The sequence below is a fragment of the Sycon ciliatum genome, chromosome 5, assembly GCF_964019385.1.
Source record: "Sycon ciliatum chromosome 5, ocSycCili1.1, whole genome shotgun sequence".
Taxonomy (NCBI): Eukaryota; Metazoa; Porifera; class Calcarea; order Leucosolenida; family Sycettidae; genus Sycon; species Sycon ciliatum.
Window position 1 is genome coordinate 16,440,207 of NC_088647.1, and position 25,816 is coordinate 16,466,022.

General features: G+C 46.0%; 3 protein-coding genes across 5 annotated transcripts; 2 read left to right on the forward strand and 1 right to left on the reverse strand.

The window, feature by feature from the left end:
• Window positions 1-8,306: 8,306 nt before the first annotated feature.
• Window positions 8,307-10,945, forward strand: LOC135817839 (uncharacterized). 2 transcript variants are annotated; one of them, XM_065331117.1, is made up of 3 exons: window positions 8,307-8,627; window positions 8,978-9,160; window positions 9,971-10,945. In XM_065331117.1, the coding sequence occupies exons 1-3, from the start codon at window positions 8,463-8,465 to the stop codon at window positions 10,475-10,477; spliced, it is 855 nt and encodes a 284-aa protein (XP_065187189.1). In that variant the 5' UTR covers window positions 8,307-8,462; the 3' UTR covers window positions 10,478-10,945. The 2 variants fall into 2 exon arrangements, with proteins under 2 accessions (XP_065187189.1, XP_065187190.1); XM_065331118.1 differs by having other exon boundaries at window positions 8,324-8,627; window positions 9,002-9,160.
• Window positions 10,946-11,898: 953 nt separating this feature from the next.
• LOC135817838 (uncharacterized) lies at window positions 11,899-14,676 on the forward strand. The gene is made up of 3 exons (XM_065331116.1): window positions 11,899-12,255; window positions 12,406-12,576; window positions 13,206-14,676. Exons 1-3 carry the CDS (start codon window positions 12,085-12,087, stop codon window positions 13,722-13,724), a joined length of 861 nt encoding a protein of 286 aa, XP_065187188.1. The 5' UTR covers window positions 11,899-12,084; the 3' UTR covers window positions 13,725-14,676.
• A 6,434-nt stretch (window positions 14,677-21,110) lies between these two features.
• LOC135816637 (uncharacterized) lies at window positions 21,111-25,343 on the reverse strand. Of its 2 annotated transcripts, XM_065329795.1 has the most exons (4): window positions 25,210-25,343; window positions 23,646-24,389; window positions 22,362-22,494; window positions 21,111-21,828 (listed from the first exon to the last, which is right to left on the reverse strand). In XM_065329795.1, the coding sequence occupies exons 3-4, from the start codon at window positions 22,414-22,416 to the stop codon at window positions 21,554-21,556; spliced, it is 330 nt and encodes a 109-aa protein (XP_065185867.1). In that variant the 5' UTR covers window positions 22,417-22,494; window positions 23,646-24,389; window positions 25,210-25,343; the 3' UTR covers window positions 21,111-21,553. The 2 variants fall into 2 exon arrangements, with proteins under 2 accessions (XP_065185867.1, XP_065185868.1); XM_065329796.1 differs by lacking the exon at window positions 25,210-25,343 and having other exon boundaries at window positions 23,646-24,906.
• Window positions 25,344-25,816: the final 473 nt, after the last annotated feature.

The window sequence follows — 25,816 nt, forward strand, 5'->3', positions numbered from 1 at the left end:
ACTAGTTCATTGTTGTAACGCTGTGTTTCATGCACATAGCAAAGCTATAGGGCAATCCTTAGTTGTTTGAGGATTGCCTTAGCTTTGCTATGTGCATGAAACGCTGCGGTACAGCAATGAACTAGCCGGTTGTCTCTGTTCTCTTCAGCCTTTGTGGTAATGCTCCATCCTTGTGGTGTTGAGCACTCGCGATTGTCAAGTAACTCATGAGGCTCCACTTACTGTGATTGATTATGGCTACAACATCTAGTAGACGACGCAGCTCGATTCTGGGTGGAGTCGACTAGTCACTGATGCGAAGGCGCTTGAATCGGACGACGAGAATTTTTACGGATTCAGCGCTGGCACCCGCGAGTCGTCCGCGAGCGATTCCGACACCGATGCTGACAGCGATACGACGGCGATGATATGCCACCTAAGAAGAAGACGAATGGAGTCACAGCAAGCTCGAGTGCTGCTAGTGTTGTGTCGAAAATGCCAAGCCCCGACAGCTCGGAAATTTCAAACGCGGAGAGTGACACCGACTACTCGAAATCGGATGTCGAACCAGATGCCCCCGCACCTGAGCCACCGACGACTGAGCAGGTGAAGCGTGGTCTCCTGTCTTCAGACATACGCGATGGGATTGAGAGAGGCTGTGGATGCAAATCGAAGAATCATTGGAAAGTCATCCCAGAGCAGCAGCTCGAGGACTACATATTTGAAGTCTCTAAACTGCGAGAATCGAAAAATCGCTTCAAGCAGTTTGTTCTGCGCGCACTGACTGGAAGCATGCGAAAATCGATGACTGGTGGTGGTGATCGACCTTTCTATTTCCGCTATCATGTACGTGGTTACGAGTTTTGCAAAGACGTGTTCATGGCAGTTCATGCTGTTGGAAGTCATGTAATGAAGCGCCTTCAAAAAAGGCAAACAAAGGAGTCGTTCAACTGGCACACCATGGCTTGACTGGGAGAACACCAGAGCACTTGGCCACTTCAGCAGACATAGAGCAGGATGTAGTGCAGTTTATTTAGTCATAATACTGCTAACATGTACGGTCTACCTCAACCTGCAGGGGAGCGAGGTCGTGCTGAGGACCCTCCAGTATACTTACCAGCATCCAAGAACAAGAAGTCTGCATACAACATCTATACCAAGACCGTCACACAGTATTCGCCTGTTCATTACAGGTCATTTTGCCACATTTGGAGGAGACAGGCAGCACACATCAAAGTGATGAAGGCAAGGACAGACGTATGCGCACTGTGTGACAATCTGCGGGACAAAATTCGTGTCGCCCGTACAGAGGAAGAGACGGAATGTAGTGTCCAGGCCCTGCGTTTGCACATATCACTAGCACAAGAGGAGCGGCAGTACTACCGAGATTTAGTGGACGGCGCGCAGGCGTCACTGGATGAAGCTGAGGGCATAGTTCACTATGCATTTGAACTGCCTAACTAGCAAGACTGAAGATATACAAAGAACATTACAAACTGTGTACATAAATTTGCTCTCATGATATCGCTCAATTGACATGCCATTATTAAATAGGTGGTTAGGCACATTTTACCACCGCAGATCAACTTGAAATTTTGTTTGAGCACATAACCATACCATACAAACATTTTGAGAGAAAAAAGTTTTTCGCCAAAAAGTGCTATAGGGTGGTTTCTGTAGTCCCTGGCTCATATTATGATACGCATCACTCAAACTAGCGCTATAGCGCAAACAGTGCCAAAGGCGGGCCAAACATCCCTTCACAAAATTGGCACAAAAAATGGGAGTTGAAAGGAACACTGCATTGTGACTGGCATGGCTAACCAGCATAGTTACACTTACGCAACACGAATATTAGAGCGTGGCTCACCATCGGACCCCTGATATCAATGAAGGACACCCGCACGCACACACACACTATAAGAAATCTCAAAATAAATAAACCGAAAATATATTTGACGACGAAGGACGGTTGGAAAAGAAAGAAAGAAATAATGAAAATAGCTGACTTGCATGACTTGGACGAGACGGAGCTGACATAGAAGAGACGAGGTTGACATGGACGAGACGAGGTTGACATAGACGAGACGAGGATTACTGACGACGAGAGGAGGTTGGAGACGAGCCGAAAAATACTGACGACGAGACGAGGTTGGAGACGAGACGAGTATTACTGAGCATGGGACGATGATCTCAGAGTCGTGGGTTGAGCGGAAAGTGGGGCGCCATTGTTGAGTACGAATGGGACGAATACTCTCCAAACAACGGACAACGGGAACAGGTAGGTGGAACGACATTTATTACGGGAGACGAAGAGACCAAGACCAACGGAACGACTACATTGTGGAAGAGAGAGACAAGAGAGAGATTGAGTGAGGGCGGCAAGATAACGTGTAAAATATAGGGCCTGCCAGGCTGGGTAGCTATGGCAAATATGAGCGCGCAAGTAGCTACCCAGGCCAACGGAACAAAAGGTGACAAAACTTCAAAAGGAGACAAAAGGTGAGTACGACATAGTAAATTGTATGGGGTGCATGCAGGTTTTAACTTGGATAAGGTTGTGGAACGTAGATCTACTGGAGGAGGTACCTGCTATGTATCTATGTACAAAGGCAGAAGACAACAGAGACAACCGACTAGTTCATTGTTGTAACGCTGTGTTTCATGCACATAGCAAAGCTATAGGGCAATCCTTAGTTGTTTGAGGATTGCCTTAGCTTTGCTATGTGCATGAAACGCTGCGGTACAGCAATGAACTAGCCGGTTGTCTCTGTTCTCTTCAGCCTTTGTGGTAATGCTCCATCCTTGTGGTGTTGAGCACTCTAGGTAATCTCGGAACTCTCGCTATTATGTATCCGCAAGGAGGTACAAGGAGGAAAACTTCCTTCTGCCAGCGGAGAGGGCTCAACACAATAATGTGGAGCACTATTACACCGCGTGCTATTATGTATCTATGTATTCATCTATTATTCTTCGGATACAACATGGTAAATGAACATGGCGCTCTTCCACAATCTTGTAGGTAAGTTAATGTCGCAAATCAGTTCCGCAGCTTCTCTTTCTGCAACCTACGAGTACTTCGAAGTATACCCAATCATTGAGTCTGTGCTACTGCTATTCTCAGGATGAAAGCATCCAACATTGATGATCGCAAGATTTGTTCAGTTTCCGGTCATAAAAATGTCATTTGTTTTGAGTCTTAGGACCTTGCTGTTGCTATGTCGAATGCAACTGATGGCCGCAATCCACATGCTGATCTTGCTGCTGCTAGAGCTCGTCCTGCTGCTAGGGCTGCTGCTGCTAGGGCTGCTGCTGCTAGGGTTGTTGCTGCTAGTACAAGTGCTGTTTCTGCTGTTTGTGATAATAATCCTACATCCGCACCTGATGTAAAGCCAAGACGCAGAGCTTGCCCAATCTGAAGAGCCTGAATATACTGCTTCTGCGGCTGCTTCGGAGGAACCAGCAGGTTTTGTGTTGAATAACTGCAGCAATGTGCCTTTGAATGTGAGCAATTCTTGGGTGCACGGCAGCAGGCGTAGCTTGCCTTTCTCTCTTTAAAAAAGCTCACGAAGAACACAGGATGTGAATCATTCTTCTTTACATGTGCTTTCACTAAGAATGGAATGTTTCTTTTCTGGTTGGTCTGTTGTTGCTGTGTGGTGATGGAATGCTAATTTCAATTTGTATTTCTCTCCAACATTGGCTACTTTCTCCTCCACTTGGCTGTTAAATCCTGAAAACTCAACTATAAGCAGAAGCACTAGCTTACCTCGGATACTGAGCCAATAAATATAATTTTAAAATAGAAGAAATCCCCTTATTGGTCTTACCATAACCTTGAACCTTCCAAGCTGGAAGGCTGTTGGTTTGCGCACTGGAGGTGTGTGAGATCCAGGTCTCAGGTCGTTGAATGTCATAGTAACACGTCAGTTTTGTGCCCTGTTATCGCACTTTCTGACTGCTTATTATCTTGTCACAGTCGTGGATAGTTGCTTCATAACTCGTCGGATAATGCGATTTCTTCTATGTTAGAAGCACAAGCAGTCACATCTTGTGGAAATAATCAAATATAAGGAGTCAAATACAGATGAAAGCAGTCAAATACAGTGTGGTATTTGATTGGTATGGATCAGGGAAATTAGTGGGGTCAAATACTAAGAGATTGATGAACTGTAGGTGTTATATCGAAGCTCGAAGCTCCCGCGGCGATATGCAATTGATGGTATGGGCATTACTCCCTTGTTGATCGTCAGGACGGTTAGCAGAAGCTTTTGGCCTGTATAGCATTCGTAGATACATGTACATGAACCACTTAGAGTCGTGTTGCTAGTGACAGTACTAGTGAGGTGAACGAGGGCCGCCGGAAAGGGCATGTGGTGGGGAGATGGAAGCTTAGAGCCGATTCAATGAAATTATTGCTTTGTACAGTCATGTACCTTCATTACTACAGGGTTCACCAGTCGCTCTAAGCTCACCTGATGAGACCTATGGTGGATAATGGTAGTACGGTCGGTGGAAGGTGGAAAGTGGAAGGTGGAACAAGTATAAGGTGGAAACGACTAGCTATCCAAACATTGAGTGCGTACATGTACATGATGGTTGTACAAATACATTTATTATACTGTACGAGTACTACTACTAGCACAATGTACATAAAATGTGCCACGTAAACGATAAATTCATTGACACCACCGTGCCACCAGTGCAGAGCCACCACGTCCAGGGAGAAATCCCCGGTGATGCAATCAAGTACATGTCGGTGGACATGCCCTGGACGAATCAAAGGGAACTGCAAATAAATGCAAGAGTGGCATATAACTAAGCATAAGAAATGACAGTCGCTAAGTGCCAATGTCACTTCAACCATACCATACCACTAGTGGCACTACGCTGCTAGCGCCGCTATGAGTATGATCGCAGGCATGCTCAGAGTCATAGTAACTATTACTTAGCATGCGAAGCGTCTGTGACGTGTAACAGTGGAATGTCAGCTACGTGTTGACGGCGCTGTCTCCGCACAATGAAAAATCGATAAACCGATCACGGCCACGGCCTGCACTGGCTGCACTGGCTGCACTGGCGGGGAAAATACTGGACTGAGTCACTGAGGCAACATGCCGACGACGCCTTTGCACGCAAGACAACTGGGTACTGCACCTACTGCCACTGCCTGGTATTTCAACTCATACTGTTCTGAAGAGGCCAAACAATCGGCAGATGTGAACTTGTTTTGAGCATGCCCATTGGCACCTCTGTGAGAGCTGTGACCCTACGCAACATACACATATTTAATCATAGCCAGCAGAATGAAAGAGTATTTCTGGAACCGTGACAGGGCAACATGGGATGTCAATATCAATGGCTACAATGGTACGGCACGTACTACATGTTCCTCAACTGGTATGAAATTACATCGAAGGGAAATTCACCCTTCCTCAGTCCATGCAACGACGTTACTTGCACGTCTGTGAAGAACTGAAATGCAAATTACAAGTATTCTACATGATTGTACTTCACTCCAGGTGGTGGAAAGGAGCTTGCCGCTTGTGCACTACAGGAATGGAACAGAAACACTGCTTTGATGATTTGCCACGAGGCGAGCTGGCAAACACCAGCAATTATTTTCCTTAGTAGAACTACATTGTATGTGTACATGACCACTACTGTAGTATACATGACTGTATATTTAAATTGAATTCTTTACTCTCACGATGGCACCATCGCCAATGTAGATTCCCACTGACCAAGAAGAGATACGTGTACATTGTATTAAAAAAAGGGGCACACAGATTGCGGTACACCGTGCTCTTGGTAGATCTACGCGTGATCTCTGTTCTTTGTTTCCAAATCTAGACGACTACTACTACAGGCATGATAGTTATAGTAGTATAATTATCGCCTCGTGGGTTCGTTTGGGCTCACTCTTGTGTTGGATTAGAATCATTAGATTAATCCATTGCTTGTTTGATTGCTTGATTGATTTGAAGGATTGACCAAAGGTAGCGGGAGAATAGAAAGAATGCATGTTTGGAATTCTCTTTCATTCAGCGATTCAGACAATCTTGCTGGGAAACGCTCAAAATTGTATTGTACATACACGAGTCACGGAGTACCACGCGTCTGGATTGTTGTAACTAATAGTTTCATGCCAGATGGCAATCTTGACTTCAGACAACTGATAACGGTGATGCACAGCTAGTATATATGTATGGTATTTATGCAGTGGCATAGGAAGGAATCTGCTTCCGCATTGAGCACTCTATCTAACCGGAGGACTCCGCTCTCTGTAATTATAATGATATCAAAAATCTCCAAGCAAAGCAAACACAATGCAAATAAATTCAAGCCATTGTCATTGGTGCGCAGGTGTAACCTCGTCATTGTACATCTTCGCCCTTTGGCTTTGTCTTTGAACAACAGAACGCCGGACGTGATAATAAGCAGCTGCTGGTGCCAGTCGAAAACTTATGTGAGGTCATTGTTCATGTCATAGAGCTATGTACGGGGGAAACCCCTCCGGACACATACTGTAGAAGTAAAATCAGTATCTTTGGCGAAGAAGAGTGGATGTTTCTCGCCTTACCATGCAGTGTCCTCTGGTCACAGGACGACGCCCAAAACCTTACGTCATTTCAGGGCTAGCACCACAATAATCTTTTAAGGTGTGTTCCCCTCATTGACGTCTAGGCCGGTAGTCAAACATTCACAGCTTCATGCGATTAACTTCTAGGCTAGGGCATACTCCCGGTACGTGCGCAATGCCCATGTCCATTTATAAGGCTGCGCCAAGTCGTTTCATGCACAAACCTGTACAGTGTACCAAAGCACCACTCGACTAAACGTTCACACGTCTAACTCTAAGTGTAACAGTTACTTGAAGTCTTTACTGGACTGCTGCTGCCTAGATTCGCCATCAGTCTCACGGGTGATATTACAATCAATATCATACGCTGGACAGACATGCAGAACGTGCTGAAGCGGGCAACGATTATGCATGACATTCAGTGTGAATGAGATCACAAAGCCAAGGACATACATGTATTGTAGACATAGAATAATGGAGCATCACGTTCTGCGTGATCCCTTTACATGACGTCATGGCGTGCCAAGCAGACGTCATTTCGGCTGGTAGTCTGCTACATGTATACAGGCCAGGATGATGTACGTTTCCAGCACGTCCACGATTGTATTGTACAAGACAAAGTGTTAGTCACCTAGTGCTTCGCTTGGTATGTGTGTGTGTGGGGGGGGGGGGGGTGGAAGGTATTGCTATCAGCATGCGCGCCCGACCGAAACAGTTACTCTGCGCGAAACCTTCTCGAACTGGGAAAATGCAACATTGCAAGTACATGTAATGCTCACTTACTCCTTATCGTGATATGAATGTGCGGCAGTGAGCGATACTGTTTCTTCCAACCCCGAGCATGGGGAAATAGGACATAGGGCTGATGAACGCATTCCAAAAGCTTCCTAGTCCAGTGCAGGCAGTGAATAGTGCATGCAGGGAATAGTGCAGGCAGTGAATAGTGCATGCAGTGAATAGTGCATGCAGTGAATAGTGCATGCAGGGAATAGTGCAGGCAGTGAATAGTGCATGCAGGGAATCTAAACCTCCCATAACGCCTGTACATGAAGTTGCGGAGATGATGCTCTGGCCGGCGGGATGTACTTGTATATGTTACTGTACCATAGTGCAGCGGTGATGGTTACAGAGGGAAAATACCCTGCAAGGACCAGTATGATTCGCATTTCCAACACACACACACACACACACACACACCACACACACGCACGCGCGCACACACTCGCATACATACATAATATGCGAGTGTGTGCATCGAAGGTATCAGCATAGGCACACGACCGAAACAGTTGCCGTGCGCGAAACCTTCACGAACTGGGAAAATGCAAGCATTATACGCACACAATATTTGCTCATGCATACGTACACCAATCTTTCCCCATATCTCTACACCGGGGAAGTTTTACGGCGGGAAATCCTCTCCAGAAGCTTTTGTGCCGATCTCTCGCGTCTTAGAAGTACCCTCGTGCACAAGTTGACAAAGAATTACGATCTGGTGACCTGCACTCTCGCTTTCGCTCATGCTTTCGTATGAACGGTGGAGCTCACACTCACACTCACAGGCTCTCCTCTGAGGGAAAGATTGTATGCAGTCATAGCCTAAAATAGACTTTGGCTTTTCATGGGATAATTCTTGAAAAGTCCCCTTTACCTGCTTCAGTTCGGACAACTTCGCCAATGTTCGCACAACTTCGCCAATGTTCCCACTTATCGCGCAAGCGGTTCAGGTGTTTCGTTAGTGCCGAGCCATGAGACAAACGTACAACCGACGATGAGTTGAATCCGTCCGCCAGCCACCTATAACTATGGGCAGACTTCGCATTGCAACATCAGTTTGTCTCAGGCCTCACTGCTTCGCTAAAACGACCTGCAACGCGCAAGTTGAAGTTTCTCTGATACTATGGCGTCTTGCATATTTCTTGGAGGGGCCGTCCACCCCAGATATGTTGGATACGGAGAACAGGAGCGTCAGATCCGGATGGCTACATCGGTAAAGAATGACATAGGAGAGATGTTCAAGTTTGCCGCGGGCCATTCTCAGGTGGTGGTAAACCGACAAGGAAGTGTAAGTGATATGGCCCATCGAATTAGCAACACCTTGTACACTCTTGCTTCGTGCTGCTGAGTATTCCACATGCATACGGTATAGACAGGCGGTGCGTGAATTTGTAGTGAATCAACCACGGTACTATGCTTGCCCAGTCTCTGCATTGAAACATCCCTTCGAAAGTATTCAGCGAATAAGCATATTTACAGAACTGTAGTGCTTCAACAGAATCAAGAAACAATTCATTCTTTTCTTGTTTCTAATTTGGTAGGTTCATGGATATTCATTGAGATGCTTTCGGATTTGATGTAAACAATGCTGCAGAATTTGGAGATGGTGGATGTCCCCTTGATTTTATATTGATGTAGTTTTCATGTCTTAATTTGCGACAGGTTTATCGCCACGACATGAAGGTCAAGTCAATACTGCTGAACGAAGACATCAGCAACGAACTTCACCGTCAGGTATCCAGCACAGTGACAGGCGTGGGTGGTGCACAGAAACCCCTCTTTGATTCGGCTACCCTTAAACCCTACACAAGCAAGTACTCGGTGAGTGCGAGGGGCCAGATTTACCCATCTGATTCTCATCAAACTTACTTTTTGTTGTTGTTGGTGGTGGTGGTGGTGGTGGTGGTGGTGGTGGTGGTGGTGGTGGTGGTGGTGGTGGTGGTGGTGGTGGTGGTGGTGGTGGTGGTGGTGGTGGTGGTGGTGGTGGTGGTGGTGGTGGTGGTGGTGGTGGTGATGGTGGTGGTGGTGATGGTGGTGTTGTTGTTGTTCTTGTTCCTGTTGTTCTCATTGTTGTTGTTGTTGTTGTTGTTGTTGTTGTTGTTGTTCATATTTCTGTTATTTTTGTTTGGCTTATGGATACTGCCGTTGTTGTGAATTATCATTCATGATGTGTGCTGGTGGTGTTGCTGCTACTGATGATGGCAGTCGTCATCGTCATGGTGCTGCTAGTATTGTTATTGTTGTTGGTGGTGGTGGTGTTGGTAGTGGTGGTGGTGGTGGTGGTGGTGGTGGTGGTGGTGGTGGTGGTGGTGGTGGTGGTGGTGGTGGTGGTGGTGGTGGTGGTGGTGGTGGTGGTGGTGGTGGTGGTGGTGGTGGTGGTGGTGGTGGTGGTGGTGGTGGTGGTGATGGTGGTGGTGGTGGTGATGGTGGTGGTGGTGGTGGTGGTGGTGTTGGTGGTGGTGGTGGTGGTGGTGGTGGTGGTGGTGGTGGCGGCGGTGGTGGTACCACAACAGCTGCTGCTGATTTGTTGGTTTAAATTTATGTTACATAATGTCGAAATGAATTTAGCTTAGCTCATAGCGATTGCCAAATTCTAACTTGCTTGCTTTCCTGCGTGTGTATTGCCTGCAGGTTCGTCATGAGATTCGTTCCTTTCTGCAGAATGATTTGAGTAACAACCTAATTATTTTCATGACGGGGCATGGTGGACAGAGAATGGGGAAAGATGGTAAGGTGGTAGAAAGCTTTCTGCTGCCACAGCAAGGATCGGCTATTACTGAGAACTATACTGATGCTGACCTCACGCAGGACATTGTGAACGCCCTACCGTCCCACAAGAAGCTCTACATCGTCATGCACTGCTGCCACTCCGGTGGTATGGTCAATTTCTGGCAGCTGGACACAAACAAGCAGGTCGCACTTTTCGCCAGTGCAGAAGCCGACCTTCTAGCCGAATGGAGCTCTGAGGGCGACACAAACTTCGTCGGCACGTTCTGCTCAAAGGCCGGCTTAAGGGCCGGAAAGCGATTGAACGCTATCGCAGACGAAATTTATCAGACCCTCCATCGCGTTCCCACCATCCGGCCGGTTTTCAAAACAACTCGTCCATCTATGGCAGAAGAAAGTTTCTTGTCCTAGAATAAAACGTTTGAACAACAGAACAATACTGTTTTCAACGTGAATGATGGATTTATGCTAGTTTTGTAAAAGTCTATTCTCTGTAAGTTATTTTAAAAGCCTGTACAATACCTGTACATTGATATGCAAGTTGCCATATTCCCAACTAAACTAGAACTTGCACATGAACTACTATAGTTTGGGTATCCACAGAGTAAACATTGGTTAGTAGCTTAGTGATTGGATTAGTTAGTAGCTTAGTGATTGGATTATCAGCCTATTTCAAAGTTTTTCTTGGTAAGATCAGCAGATTCTCCACTGATTTCATATACTCACATTAGACACCTTATGCACAACATCATGCATCATTCTGATCTCTATTATTATCTGGATTGAACGTATTTCTCCGTACCTAACACCATGCAGTCGATGACGCTGATCTGCTTTTTCAATGGTGATTTGAACACTGATTTCCATGCGGAGCTTGAATGAGTGATGCCGCTGTATTCGTGCAACCAAGAGTACATAACCGCCAGGGGTTATACAGCCTCTTGGTTATACAGCCTCTTTTACGAGCAAAATAGACACAAGGAACTCTTGTACTCCTGGCACAACCGAGCTGAGTCCAGAATCACGAATGGCACCCAGTTGTTTTGCCTTTTGGTGGGATCATCCCAACACTGCGACAAGTCAACTACATGTACATATGTCATTGTACATTCTACTCCTCTGTAGTCGAGTGGACATGCACACGGACATGCCTTGTTGAACTGAATGGTCCGCACATTTTGACTGGAGCTCTCCGGGCTGCACATCAGAGAACGAATACAATGTTAACATGTACATGTACGTGTATACACCTCCACACTGGGTATAAGGTAGTGGAAGCAGGCAGCACCGTCATGGGATTCGAGATATTCCCCCCTGCTCCGCTCGTGACTGAGATCTTCTATGACCTCATGCCTTGGCCCGAAGCCAACACGATGGGTTGGGTGGGGATAATCCAATGCTGGTTAGCTTTCGAACAACATATGTGGTGGTAGAAACTTCGACGATACCGATCTTGTGAGTTGTGACCCTTCACGGGGATTACTGTTGGTGAGTAATGGCTTTCGAAGTCGTAATTGTAAACATTGAGGCATTCTTTGTCTGAAACGTGTTCTGAACAGGAACTCTGCAGACATACCTGAACCCGCCTTGCCTATTTCATGGTCCAGTAGGCATACCGGTGAACGTGCAGGAACGTTCCAGAAGTCATCCAAGAACGTGATGATATGGGCACGATCATCCACGTCGACCTCAAGCTATGCCCTTCCCTTCAACTGGCATGTGACCCATCACGTCCTAGACTTCGGTAGTACGGTACATTCCCCCACACCATGCCATAACACGTGAAATGCATCACAGCAGCACGCTCAGATTCTATATAAACCCACCACGCTCGCATCATTGGTCAGGTTTTTCCAGAGTGTTGGTCGTTCAACTTGACTCTAAAGAACCACTTCATCGAGCCCACAAGCTGGAGGAAACAGCTTGCTTGCAAAGCAAACATTTCCTGACGAGCAGAAGAAAGGTCGTGTTCAGAAACACGTCATTGTACTTATGCTAGCCAGCTTGAATCGTCTGAAATGAGTGCATCTTGCCTGTTCCTCGGCGCTGCCGTTCATCCACAATACGTTGAGGACAATGAGAGAGAAAAGCAATGGCGAATGGTCAGCGCTGTGCAGTCGGATATAGAAAGCATGTTCAATTTCGCTGCTAGCCATTCAGATAAACAATATCGAAGGAGAGGAAGACCGGTAAGATTCAGATTTCTTTAGCTCGTACAGGACGATTTGGTGCTGTGTACAAATACTAATCTCGATATGCGAATCCGGCAAGTGTCTGAAAATTGAAAACCATTTACATGAATGTGTTTAGCATGCTTTTACTTCACATTCGTTCTGTAGAATTACATTCACGATGTGCAAGTTAGCGGCGTGCTTCTCAACCAAAACCTCTACGACGAGCTCGAGGATCCCATAGCACAAGGGCAGCGTCAGAAGCAAGGTGCAAACCAATCGCTCTATGAGAAGATGGATGACAGGAACCGTTTTCAGCCCTATACAAATTTAAAACAGGTAAGATGTGGGACTCGTAGCACTACTAGATTCGGTTACGAGCATTCGATCGGCAGTGAATTGGCTGTTCGAAGCGGGACAAGGAGGGATTCTGTGAAAGAGGATGAATCTAAATCTACTTAGCCCTAATCTTTGCGCCAATTATGCTCACCCCTTTCAGTACAAAACTGTTGATTTTAACTATCTAAGCCATTCTACAATATCTACCTTCACTGACGAGAGTTTTATACTCAAACAGCTGTATGGAGGAATTCAGTACCAACAGATGTGTCGCTTTGCTGGTGGTGGTGTGCTGTGGCAACGTGTCGAGGTTGGCTGGAGAGCGCAGTGATGGTGTGGTGGTTGATGGAAAAATTATTTGAAATCACATTTCTTGCTATTTACAATGTACAATGTAGGAGGCTCCCCTGATACGCTAAGCATCCCTTAACAACAACAACAACAACAACAACAACAACAACAACAACAACAACAACAACAACAACAACAACAACAACAACAACAACAACAACAACAACAACAACAACAACAACAACAACAACAACAACAACAACAACAACAACAACAACAACAACAACAACAACAACAACAACAACAACAGCATGCGATCTTTCCTGTGCTTTCATTAGGTACGTGATTCCATTCAAAACTTCCTGGCCGGAGAGGAGGAGGATTATTCCCCCGACAATCTCATTCTCTTCATGACTGGACACGGAGGCCAGCACAAGCCTGGCAGAGTTGTGGAGGAGTATTTCTGTCTACCGAAACCAGGCTTGTCAGCCAATGACTCTGCATTGTACACAGACAGCATGTTGACAGAGGACATCACAAAGTATCTTCCCGCTGAAAAAACTCTGTACTTGATCATACATAGTTGCCATTCAGGCGGGATGGTGAACTTTTGGAAACTGGACCCCGAAAACGAGAAAGTCGCGTTGTTTGCTAGTGCCGAGGCGGACATCTGGGCAGAATGGAATGCCGATGACACACCTAGTTTCGTTCAATCCTTCTGCAAACATGCAGAGATTGGCAAGCAGCTCTGCAGTATAGCCGGAGACATCTACCAGGAGCTGTACAGCGTTCCCGAAATTCGGCCTGCCTTCAAAACAACAAAACCAGAGATGGCAACCGACCCTTTTCTAGAGTAGATTAAGGCACTCTTTAAATTAAAAGGACTCTCTAGCCTTCGGCCAGTAATCGCGCAATTACGTAGATCTGGACCCTGCTCAATAGTGTAGCATTGTTTTCTCTAGTTCGTGCTTTTTTTGTTTTTGCTGTTTTACGTATTCTTAGTTTCTGTTTACATTACATTAATTTTTAGAATCTGTTTATATTTTCAGCAACGAACTAGCCCTGTGAATACTATTGCGTTTTTATTGTTTACCTTTTTACATGTACTTCTGTTTATTTTTATTTTGTTGTTCTCGGCGTTCCAAAGTCTCAGCGTGAATCATTAATGCACAATTTACATCTTTCAAAGCATTCGTCTAGGGATTGAGTTTGAATCTTTTACACAACCTTGTTACATCTGCCTTGAGTTTCTTTGGATTAGACTTTCTCAAATTTTCATTTTGATTTCATCGTCGAGTTTCATCCCTTGTATCTTTGGTGTTCTTCCTTCTTTCCATGCCGTATTGTTTGAATAATCCCATTTTGAAAGCCTTGAAATGGTGCCACAGCTGCACTGTGTGGAATCTGTGTAACACTGCCGTGTACATGTACTTTTAAAGCACCTGCATGTGCAATGGCCTCACCCAGTAAGCACTACTTGCAATTTAGTTGCAAACGTTCGTATGTCTTCCACTTTCGTTAGTCACCTGGTGGTCATCTGAGTTCTACGTAATGTGCGACCTTTGTCAAGCCCCATAATACTGCATATTTCAGTTGATTTGTTGATGCTACCATGAAGCTACATGTAGCTCCAATGCATGTGGATATACATGTACATGTACAGATAATAATGATCAACACGTTTAGACTATTTTAATAACAGGGTGACAACACCATAGTATTGCAGCCTTCCCATAATTATGGCATTCAATTGACCGTAACTTTGGTGTCTCTCAATGGATTTGAGTGACATTTTGACCACACACTCCTGCCACTATGCTGGCCCTCTGGACATGATTTAAAAGTTCTTGCGCCTCACTGACAGGCTTTCCAGGCTGGAAAAACTCAAAATTCCGGCATAGTGCCACGGTGTGCGAGCCACCCATGAGCCAATAAAATGCATTTACAATTTTCCACATTTTCGTGCCCATTCTGTCCGTGCGCGGGATCCAAACCTAAAACAAGTCCAGAAGCAGCCATGGGTGGTGGGGTAGGGCCCCTCGACGTAGCCCTGGAATCCGTCACAACGGAACGAGTGGGCGTTCTCTCACAGACTCCCACAAACCCAAGTCAATTTTTGAATTTTTTTAGGTTTAGCAAATGCTACGAGGTCGTACCTTTGATACAACATCCAGTGCTGGGACCTCCACAGCAAGCCATTTCCACAGCGCTGCACGCCAAATCCAGGATGCCGTCAAAAACCGGCAGAGACTACCACTCACGTTCCACTAATATTCGCGGGATCCGCGTTAGCATCACTTGAATGTTCAGAAACACATAAGCTATATAGCCTTCGCTTCCGCAGGCCACCACTATGCCTTTACACCTTAGTGGCGAATGCAGACCTCACAAGTGAGTCAGGGGAGAGGAGGTGAGTCTCTCAACCAATTGGGCGTGTAACGGCCCATATTCCCATAACCCTGTAAACTGCATCCGTTCCACTACTGCCTAGTATTGAATCCTACCTGACTTCTTTACACGACTCAAACTTGCCAAAGTCACCAAATCAGCGTCGACTACAATAATCAAGCCACATATCTGCAACGTCACGAGGGTGCTGGCAAAAGTCCTGCTGCACGGCGGCGGGCTTTGCTCGCCGCCGTGCAGCCCAATACGTGGCTAAAAAACGTGATATTTTGGACTTTTTTGGACTTAATTCTGCACACTTTCGCATGTTTCCATGGTACGACAAGTTGCGCATGGTCTGCTCACATTCAAATACAGTGCTGCCAACAAATGACAGCGTGCAACAAAAAAATCTTTCCTTGCAAGGGCACATTTTAGGCCATAACTCTTGAACGGCTGGTCAGATCGAGACAAGATTTTCAGAGATTTTGAATCTGTTCATGCTCTTTCAACTGATGTAGCACTCGATATGAATTTACAAATTCGACTTTTCAGGGATTTACGACCAGTCCGCCCCCTGAATTTTTAGCACATACATGTAGTATTATAATGTAGAGGAGACGGCTCGATACCGGGACGTTTTGACAGCCAAATTTGTATAGACCCAAACCGATCATCAGCGTTGATTTTTCACTCGAAATATGTTTGTGGAAGGAAACTGGCATGTTGAAGTTTGCTCTGGGGCCAGAGTCAATCGAACTGAGCCACTCCTTTGTGTTGACCCATTGCCTCCAAGTTGCCCAATTTTTCGCTTCAAAAAAGTTCAAATCAGAGGTGGCTCCAAACCGGACACGTTTAGAGTGCACGTCAAATTCACTCTGGGTCTGAAATTAGGTAATTGCTATCGCTCCACGACGGCCAGTATAGAGTAACAATAAGCCTTGTGTGTGCTTCCATTAGTTTTGATTGGTATGCGGTGCTTTATTGGCGAGAGGCGAGCCGCTGTTTACCTGCGACAAGAAGTTGATTTTTCGAAAGTCGTAAAACTCAAGTCGCAGTGCGAAGCAACACGTCAAAAACTCACCTGCTGATATGGAGCTTCTGGTCATCGCAGAGCCATGAAATTTTGGCTCGGAGTATAACACATAGTAGTGTCACTGTGACATATGTTTTCTAATCAAAATACCAAGAGAGAAAAGTGAATATTGAGTCCGTTCCGGTTTGCAACCGGTGTCCTATTTGAAACCGTCCCCTCTACATGTACATGTAAAATACATTGTAGTCCTCTTGATGATAGATAGTACAGCAATACTAGTAATATAATGATCCTGACGGCATAGCGTTAGCTGAGAGAGCACATGCGTGTGAAGTGGTTGTCATGCAGTGCACTCGGGGTAAATGGTTGTCATGCAGTGTAAGTGAACTTTTCTCGCCACCAAAGCCCGCCCGCCCAGGTGGCCTTTGATTCAACAAAACGGGTCTACCACCAACTTCAAAACGGGTCTATTCAAACAATACGACATAGAAAGAAAGAAATTCACGGTTCGCGTGAGACTCGGCTGGAAACCGAGTTTTCCGCACCCGTAGGAACGCCACCACCCTTCAAGGATCAAGGCGCAGAATGCAGCTCCTAAATCGGTGAGAGGTGAGTAGATCAGCTCACCAGCAAGTGGTCAAAGACCGAAAATCCCATTCACTGCATCCATGTTCTCCTCGTGCCAAGCCACGAGTTCCCAACTAACTGTGGGTCGCAGCAATAGAAAGAAGGAAGAAAAGAAAACCAAAGATACAAGGGATGAAACTCTACGATGAAATCACAAATTTGAAAAGGTCTAATCCAACGAAACTCAAGGCAAATGTACCAAGGTTGTGTAAAAGATTCAACTCAATCCCAAGACGAATGCTTTGAAAAGATCGGAAGTGTCCATGGATGAAAATAAATAGAAGTACTTCGAAGTAAAAAAAAAAGAAAAGAAAAAAAGAGAAAAACAATAGAAAACGCAACAGTAATGCGGAAAAAAAACAAGAGCAGCTACACAAAGTTCCAAAAGGACCTCAAAAAGACACAACAAGAAAACATAGAGTCAATGACAAGACATGCGGCCGGTGAGCTAAAGCACGACACTCGTGACAAATTGGCGACGTCGGCTGGCACCCGATCCACTGCGTCTGTAAGACGCCCGCGAACCCCGGAAGCAAGTTATCTGCCGCCGCACGAGAGATAGACTGATCCTGTATCGTAAATGACGGATTATGTCGGCATGGGGAACATCACGGTTTTTGTCGTGCAGCTGAGTCGAGAGGGTTTTCAGAAAAATGGTACTCTCTGGGGCACACTGCCCGTTGGTGGCGAAAACTAACGGAGTGAAGGAACCCCGGTCCACCTGATTAATCCGTTCAGAATATTGCCCGCTTCTTCTGACGCTCGTGTTGGCTGAGCTGACGTGCTACTTCTGGACCCGACAGCAAAGATGGCCTCGGGTGAGTTACCCGTACATCAAAAAAGGCATTTTGCTGCCTGATCTTTCATTCATGATTCACCGATCCCAGCTCATGATGTTACTTGAGAAGACGTTCAGTCGTGCTTTGCAAGCTAAGCTTCTTTAATCCGAATGAGATGTCTACTAGGATGGCCACTTCGAGAGTCAACAGGAGTCAAACAGTGATGCCGCTGGCAAGCGATCCACAGCGACAGCAAGCCGGTTCTACCATGCATGTGTATGGAGACTCTGGTGCAGAGTGATGGTCGAGCCTGAAGGCGCCAAGAAAAGAAGCAAATTGCATTCCTGACTCGGAGCACCGTGAGCTGAAGTAATAATATTTGCAAGAAGGACTTCACCATTATTATCTCCCATCCACTGGCCACCCCTCATAGGGTTCTGTCCTATACTCTGGATCGAATAGACGCGAATATCAGCTGAAATCAGCTGAAATTCAGCTGATATTCGAAACAGGATCCGCCGCTACAAGTAGGCTTGTACATGTGAGAAATGGAAGCAAAGAATTCGTATTCAGCCTCAGCTCAAGTGCTGGAATCGGAGCCCTCCGATTCCGCACTTTCGTCCTCGTACCCATGCTTGATTCCCACAGCACAGCCTTTCACGCTTTGGGCAGTGTAGTAATCATTAGGCGATCAGCGTCTCGCACTCGTAGATCTACTCGCCTCGGAAGGTTCTAAGTTTTAGTTAGCTCGTGCTTGTCTTGGTTGCGCTCACATTCCCCTCCTATGCTATCATATAACTACTTAGAGACTTCCGAGTTGGAAGGCTGTTGGAGTGCGCATCCAAGGCGTGCTAGAGCCGATAGCCAGTTGCATGTAGTTGTAGAACGTCAGTACCGTCGGTCAGTGTCGTGCAATGCTATCGCATGAGTTGATTGTTTAGTAACTGGTGGTGTTAGTGTACCTTATGCGTAACTTGTAGTTCCTTGGTCCTTTTCCTTTCTGTAAAACTATAAGAACTAAGACAAGCACCACCTCACATATGCCCCTCCACAACAATTAACCAACTCTCGGAGTACATTGACTGGACGGTGGTATGCCGAGCGAGAGCTGCGGATGCACATTATGGCAGCTCTTAGCAAAGCGAATGCTAACCGCGTCCACTTCGCCAAATCCGCTTGCACTAGGGTTGGTATCGATCGCCATTGGTAGTTGGTATCATGGCAGGCGCTTTGTTATAGGATGTGATGTGTGATGGATAATGTCGTTGCACAGGGATAGGAAGTTTATAGTTGGACAAGCCAATGCACTTTTGGTGCCCTGTGATAGACGCATTTTGCATTAGTATAACTGGACTGATGGATTCAGTGTGTTCAGTGGTTATAACCTATCAGGCTGGTCGGAATTTGGGCTCTAAAGTTTGAGTTATAACACCGAGACAAAGGGCACACTGCAGGCTCTTCACCATCATCTTGAAAGCGTTTCACCAGTATACTTTCAAGCCTTATCGTTAGGTGAAATACAAGCAAAATCAAATGAACAAGGACAATGGATATTAAACGTACAGTAGACAGGTGATAGAAACAGTGGAAGGAAAGTGCCTATATTTCACCTGAAGATAAGGCTTGAATGTATACTAGTGAAAAACTGTCAAGATGATGTTGAAGAGCCAGAAATGTGTTCTTTGTCTCAGTGTTATCCTAGTCTCAGAAGAAACTGTATTATTTGATTAGTAGCAGTTTGGCTCCTGACGGCATTTCGACATACGCTCAGAACGCGTGATGCTTGTTGAGTTATCTCGCCTTGCCTGCATCGCTGATGAATAGTTTTCTTTCTGTGAGGCAAACATGTATATTACACCTCTTGGTGGCGCTGGAGTATGGGCATGTGCGGCGGCGTAAAGAACAGTACCTGAGCCGGAGTACGCGAAAAGGGACGTCATCCCGAGTTTCAGTTGATAGTGAGGGCGAGTCTTTTAGGTTATACTTATAGTGAGGGCCCTGTGCGAGTCTTTTAGTTGCCAAACATACCGTACATGTACTTGGGGATTGGTGTGCCATTGTTTCCTGTTTCTTGTGTCGTCATATCAATGACGAAGATGCCAGGTGGCTGGCACTTGGCGCAGTCTCTGTTTTGAGTATACATTTTTTTTTTTTTTTTTACTAGCAAACACAGCCCTACTAATAATCAGGGGAAGAGGACAACTGAAATGACACTGGACAACAAGACAAAGGGGAGTAGGGGGCGATATGCCGATGTGGTTGGCGAGGCTCATCCGACCGGAGGTCTCGGAATCATAGCCTACGACCAGGCATCGATAGGAATGCAGCTAGGGAGGGAGGGAGATCAAGTGAGAGTGAGAGAGAGAGAGAGAGAGAGAGAGAGAGAGAGAGAGAGAGAGAGAGAGAGAGAGAGAGAGAGAGAGAGAGAGAGAAGAGAGAGAGAGAGAGAGAGAAGAGAGAGAGAGAGAGAGAGAGAGAGAGAGAGAGAGAGAGAGAGAGAGAGAGAGAGAGAGAGAGAGAGAGAGAGAGAGAGAGAGAAGAGAGAGAGAGAGAGAGAGGAGAGAGAGAGAGAGAGAGAGAGAGAGAGAGAAGGAGAGAGAGAGAGATGTGTCTTCAGACAGCAGTTGATAGCCTCACCGTTGCCATGGTATTCTCTGAGAGATCTTGCACACGTAAATGTAACTTAACTGTACTCATTTCAAACGGTTTTTTAAGACGACATGATTGTATCGGCTGATTAGACAAGAGCACGGTTACATTTTCCTGTCTGCTGAACTCCGGAGATGGAAGTAATAGTTGGAAAGTGAAGAGGCAAGCAGATGCAGCTTCATTAGCATGGCTCACCAGTCCGCAGCGTAGACTTTACAACTACATGCACTTGCAACTGTATAGCAAGATAACTTTACTACTTGCCAGGATATACGTTTGTAGCCAGATGATGTACAGGTTACTGTATAGCAGGAAATTTTCGGACGGAAATATTTTCGGACAAAGCCGATTTTCGACCTTTCGTACGGATTATATTTTCGTACAGTGCTTCATGCTAAATGCACGTGTTTGCATGCGCATGTACATGTATAGTTTACTAGTACAATAACCAGCAAATTTAATACGGAATTAATTTTAGTACAAAAGAGGCTGTGTACGAAATCGTACGAAAATAAATTCCGTCCGAAAATTTCCTGCTATACAGTATCAGTTGTCTGAGGCTTGCCTCAGCGTCGCTATGTGCATCATGAAACGCAGCGTTGCAACAATGATCTAGCCGGTTGTCTCCTTTCTTTCTGTAAGCTCCAGCATATGTACTCTTGCTAACTTATAGACATGGAAGGTACATGTAAGCCAGATCGCCGAAGCATCAGATATGGAAATATGTTGTAAGGTCGCCGTGACAACTATAGCCAGAAGAACATAACGTTTCACCTCCAATGAGTGTATTGCACACAGTACAAGCACGTGCACTTCCAGTACATACACTTCTAACTTAGCTCATCGTTCCAACTGTCTCTGTATCCAACCACACTAGCACCAGTAACAGAATAAAACAGGTTATATGCTCTGGCGCCGAGAGTTACATTTCGAAGATCAGCAGATAACAATATCACAACAAAAGGCTCTGCGCGTCACACCCGTATTATATAGTATAATATCATGTCAGGCATTACAGCAGTGAAAGCAGATACCTGTCTGTCTGTAAACAATCGAATAGTTTGTCGAGGAAAGAGGTCATATCAGTCTGTATGTGGTCTACAGGGTAGTGTCTACACAACTGCATACATATAGGTAATAAGTCACCGTTTTTAAAAGTGAGACAGAACGTTGCCATGGTTACTCAGTGTACTGCTCACTGCCATTTTGATCATGCCGGCTCGTCCCGGACCCACCGATTTATCGTATCCATGGCATCACCGTGGAGTAGGGGCGTAGAACCAGCTGGTGCTCTCGGAGGCCGCTGAAGGCTCTTGATCTTCCTCTGCGCCTTCCTCAGCTCTGTGGTGAGGCGCTCCACTTGACTGGAGAGCTCTGTGACCAGGGCAAGATAGCCTGCGCCGCTGTCGCTGTCGTCGTCCTCATCACCGTGGCCCTGTGTGGCACGGGTTGCCTGCTTTTCGCTGCGCAGCCTCTCCACGTCATCTGTCATACAAACAGAGAATGTACAGTATCAGCTACTGAATTCGTCGGCGCAATGCTTGGCAGTGGCACATCCACCTGCTTCCCATCAGGAATTCTGCCACTTCCTGAAGTGAGGCGTTGGGCTTACAAAGTGCGGCGTTAAACACAGCCACTGGAACAAGCCACATAATTGCAGTGTCATTTACTTTACACGAATAAACAAGCTAGCGCTGCTCACACCTAAATCACATAGAATGCTTCACACCTAGACAGGGTGGTCAGGAGCTGATTTCGAGGAATGCTGTCTGGGCTTTATCTGTAAAAACACTTACCGAGCACATACACAACCTTACTAAGAGGTCTACGTGAATTCCTGTTGCTGGTCAGGTATGACAATGCATGTCTTATCCGCTACCCACAGCACATTGAATGATGTGCACACAGAAATGCAATGCACGGCCATGTACATTACTCCATGCATGATCTAAACACACCAAACAAACCAAAATAAGTCAAACATACTGGCAATGCCATTATCCTGTCACATCACCTACTTTTTAGTTGCTCATTCTCCGCGGTGAGATGGACATTCTCCTCCCTCAAGGTCATAATCGTTATTCCGGCCTCCGTTCGAAGCTCCGCCGATTTGGCTCGTTGTTTTCTGAGACGTTTTGTGAACTGTTCTCTCTGTGGCAAACACAATGAGAACATTCGATATTGTGACTGCCAGCATGTACTTTGTACAAAAAGATGGCTGACGTATGTATGTATGTATGTATGTATGTACACACTAGTCAGAACAACAGATGGCTTGATCAGTCACAACTTAAAGTTTCATGCCATCTCAGGCACTCATCAGGTGATATCACCTGATGAGTGCCTGAGATGGCATGAAACTTTAAGTTGTGACTGATCAAGCCATCTGTTGTTCTGACTAGTGTGTCACGGCTCTACCTTCCAGGTATCGAGCTCTCTTGGATTTCTGCTGGAATTCACAACAGTATGTATGTATGTATGTATGTATGTATGTATGTATGTATGTATGTATGTATGTATGTATGTATGTATGTATGAATAACCCATAGCCATTCTGGTCGTAGGGGCGCCATGTGTGTCATAAGGCAGCAGCATCAAAAGAACAGAAAGAAAAAAGCTCGTCCTCCTTATTACCATATTAAAATTGTTGTCACCTCGTCGAATATTTAAAGAAAAAAGAAGAAGAAAACTAACTACACTGATAAGCAAGCTGCCTATACCTATCACGATCAGCAGCATCGTGAGATAGAGAGAGAGAGAGGGAATTGTGGCTAATAGATAGGTTTCGCTTCACGTTGTTCTGCACCACACCGCGAAATTTCACGTCGGTGTGGCAAATTTTGGCGTCGAAACTCCCGTTCATGACGTGAGCTGAGGTCAAATCACGTTCGACGTGAACGCAAGTTTCACGTAAGAGCACAAATCACGCGGGTTGAAACCTCTCTATTGGGCTTCCTTTACTCAAATATACCAATACAGAACATCACTGGAAAGGCACAGGCAGAGTATCCTCCAAACACTGCCATTCCGCACGCGGATCATGCTGTGTGCTGTAACTGAATGGGTCAGCAACATTATATTGCACGGGTATGCCACAAGGCCAGGAACTGCCTGAACTGCCGTTAGGCATACTTGGAGCCGGGTTTTCTCAATCCCAGCATCTTTCACCCGATGAACAAGACACACGGAGAACACAGAGCCAGCACTTTCAAACCAATGTTTGTATGCAGCACTTTTCATCATGGCCTACATAGAGTATGCCCCCAACACTATAACTGCAAAGCCAAGATGACATTACTTACGAGAGATCTTATTTCTTCCGCGGCAGTTGTTAGCTGAGACTCAAGACTGGTGATAATCTAATGGGCACGGTGTACGCCGAAGCAAAACAAAGAAAACTCCAGGATGCATGCCATACATCACAAAATGCAAATCGCGTACGGGTTGCATGGTAGACCCACCGATTGGGCTTCAGAGTGCTGGCCTTGTAATCCTGACACTGCAAGGAATCGACGCCTTCTGCCTTTGGGCACAGGGAAACCAGCTGACCAAGGAGATTCATTCGTGTTTTGCACCTGACGTTGGTTTGCATGGCGGATGGTGGTCATGGAGAGGGGGAGGGAGGGCTAGCAAAGAAACAAGACATCACGCAATGCCTACTACCCTGAAGGTCAGACATTCACAATGTAAGTAGATCACCTGACATTTATTTGCCGGTGGTGTTTGGCCTTGCTCACTTATATTAGCAAAAGCAGAAAAGGATTCAAGGCCATCAATTAATTTTCACAAACACATCAATCAGTATGTTTGCAAGCCAGCAGCAAAATATTATTTTTTCAGAAGCTATGTGTGACTAGATACTCAGCGGCATAGAAGCATCAGTTTACCTTGTTCTGTGCCTCCACTGTTTGCTTACTCTCGTCTTCGCTTCTCTGTGAAACGGTACTCTCAGCCCTTGTGCTTGGCGCTTCCAGCCGAGCTACCCTCGCGTCAGTCGGTGTGATCGAAGAAGAGAGCTGATTAGAAGATAGCTGATGTCTTAGCGACTGTTGCAAGGAGACAGGGAAGGAATACTTGCACATGCTCACTTCTTACAGCACGGAACCAAGTGGAGTTGTACATGCAGTGATGACAAATGAAATCCAACCCGATGAGTAGAACAGAGGCACATTTCACTGCACAGTCCACTGTTCACAGGGCTTGGGTTGCACAGTCCCACGATTGGGGTTTTCTCAGGGCTGGATTTCACTTGCCAGCACTGTACTGAGTGAAATGTGACCCACAGTGCAACACTGGGTTCAATGAACCAGTGCCCACCACATTGCTGTATTTGTACTTGTATGGAGTGGTTTCACATCTATCACATGACCATACAGGGCAGCCATGTTGGTTCCTACTCCACTCCTCCCCTGCGCATATGGGTCACGTGATGTGGGCCATGTTGGTTCCACTGTCCAAGTGTCATGAACACTTTCTACACAAATTAGTCACATGAGAAACTGATGTGAAACCACTCTACACGCTCAGCAATATTCACACACTCGCACAGCATCAACAGCATCAACAGCATCAACAGCCGTGCAAGTACTGAGTACTGGAACAGTGAAACCTGTCTAAGACGACCGCTCAAAGGTCCTTCAAAACGTGGTCTCTGTTACCAGGTGGTCTCCTTATCCAGGGTCATTTGAGTGGAAATAGCATCCCTTGGTCCTGGGTACGATGGTCCTCTGGGACAGGTGGTCGCCTTATCTGAGTGGTCGCCTTGACAGGTTTTACTGTACTAGTACACTGCACTGTAGTTGAAGAGTCACCAATGGTCACTGTATGACACTAATGCACATTCATCCCCGGTAGCACAAAACATACCAGATTCTCAGTCTCCAGCAGGTGACACCTGGCTTCTGCAGCAGAAAGCTGCTCGATGACATGGCTTCTTGAACGGGCGGCTGTGCTTGCCTCGTCTCTTCGGTCATTAGCCGACGTCAGATGAGAGGACGAGTCCTGCAGTTTGAATTAGACACAAACGTATTGTGTCATGTTGAGATGCAGGTACAGGGATACTGAAGTTTTGAAGCACATTGTGGGATATCAACATTTCAGATTTTAAATATTATGTAAATAAACAAGGGCGTCGGAAGATGTTTTAAGGCCGATTCATACTTCACTTTGCGTCCGGGAAAGTCATTGCGCAATCGCGATGACTTTCCCGTACGCGAAATAGTTGATCTCAAGTCAACTTTTTCGCGATGGGACGCGTTTTCCGTACGCGAAATGAAGTATGAGTCAGGCTTTAGGGCCCGGTCACACATGCACTGGGGTTCGCTTCGGCGTTGAGATTCGGCGGCAGCGAGCCTGGTGTCGCTCCAGCGAAATCACGAGTGTATGGTCACACATACAAACAGGGCAAACTCCTACTTTGGCGGAAAATGAGAGTAAAGTGGACTGTGGTGCATACGGTACGGAGAATAGACGA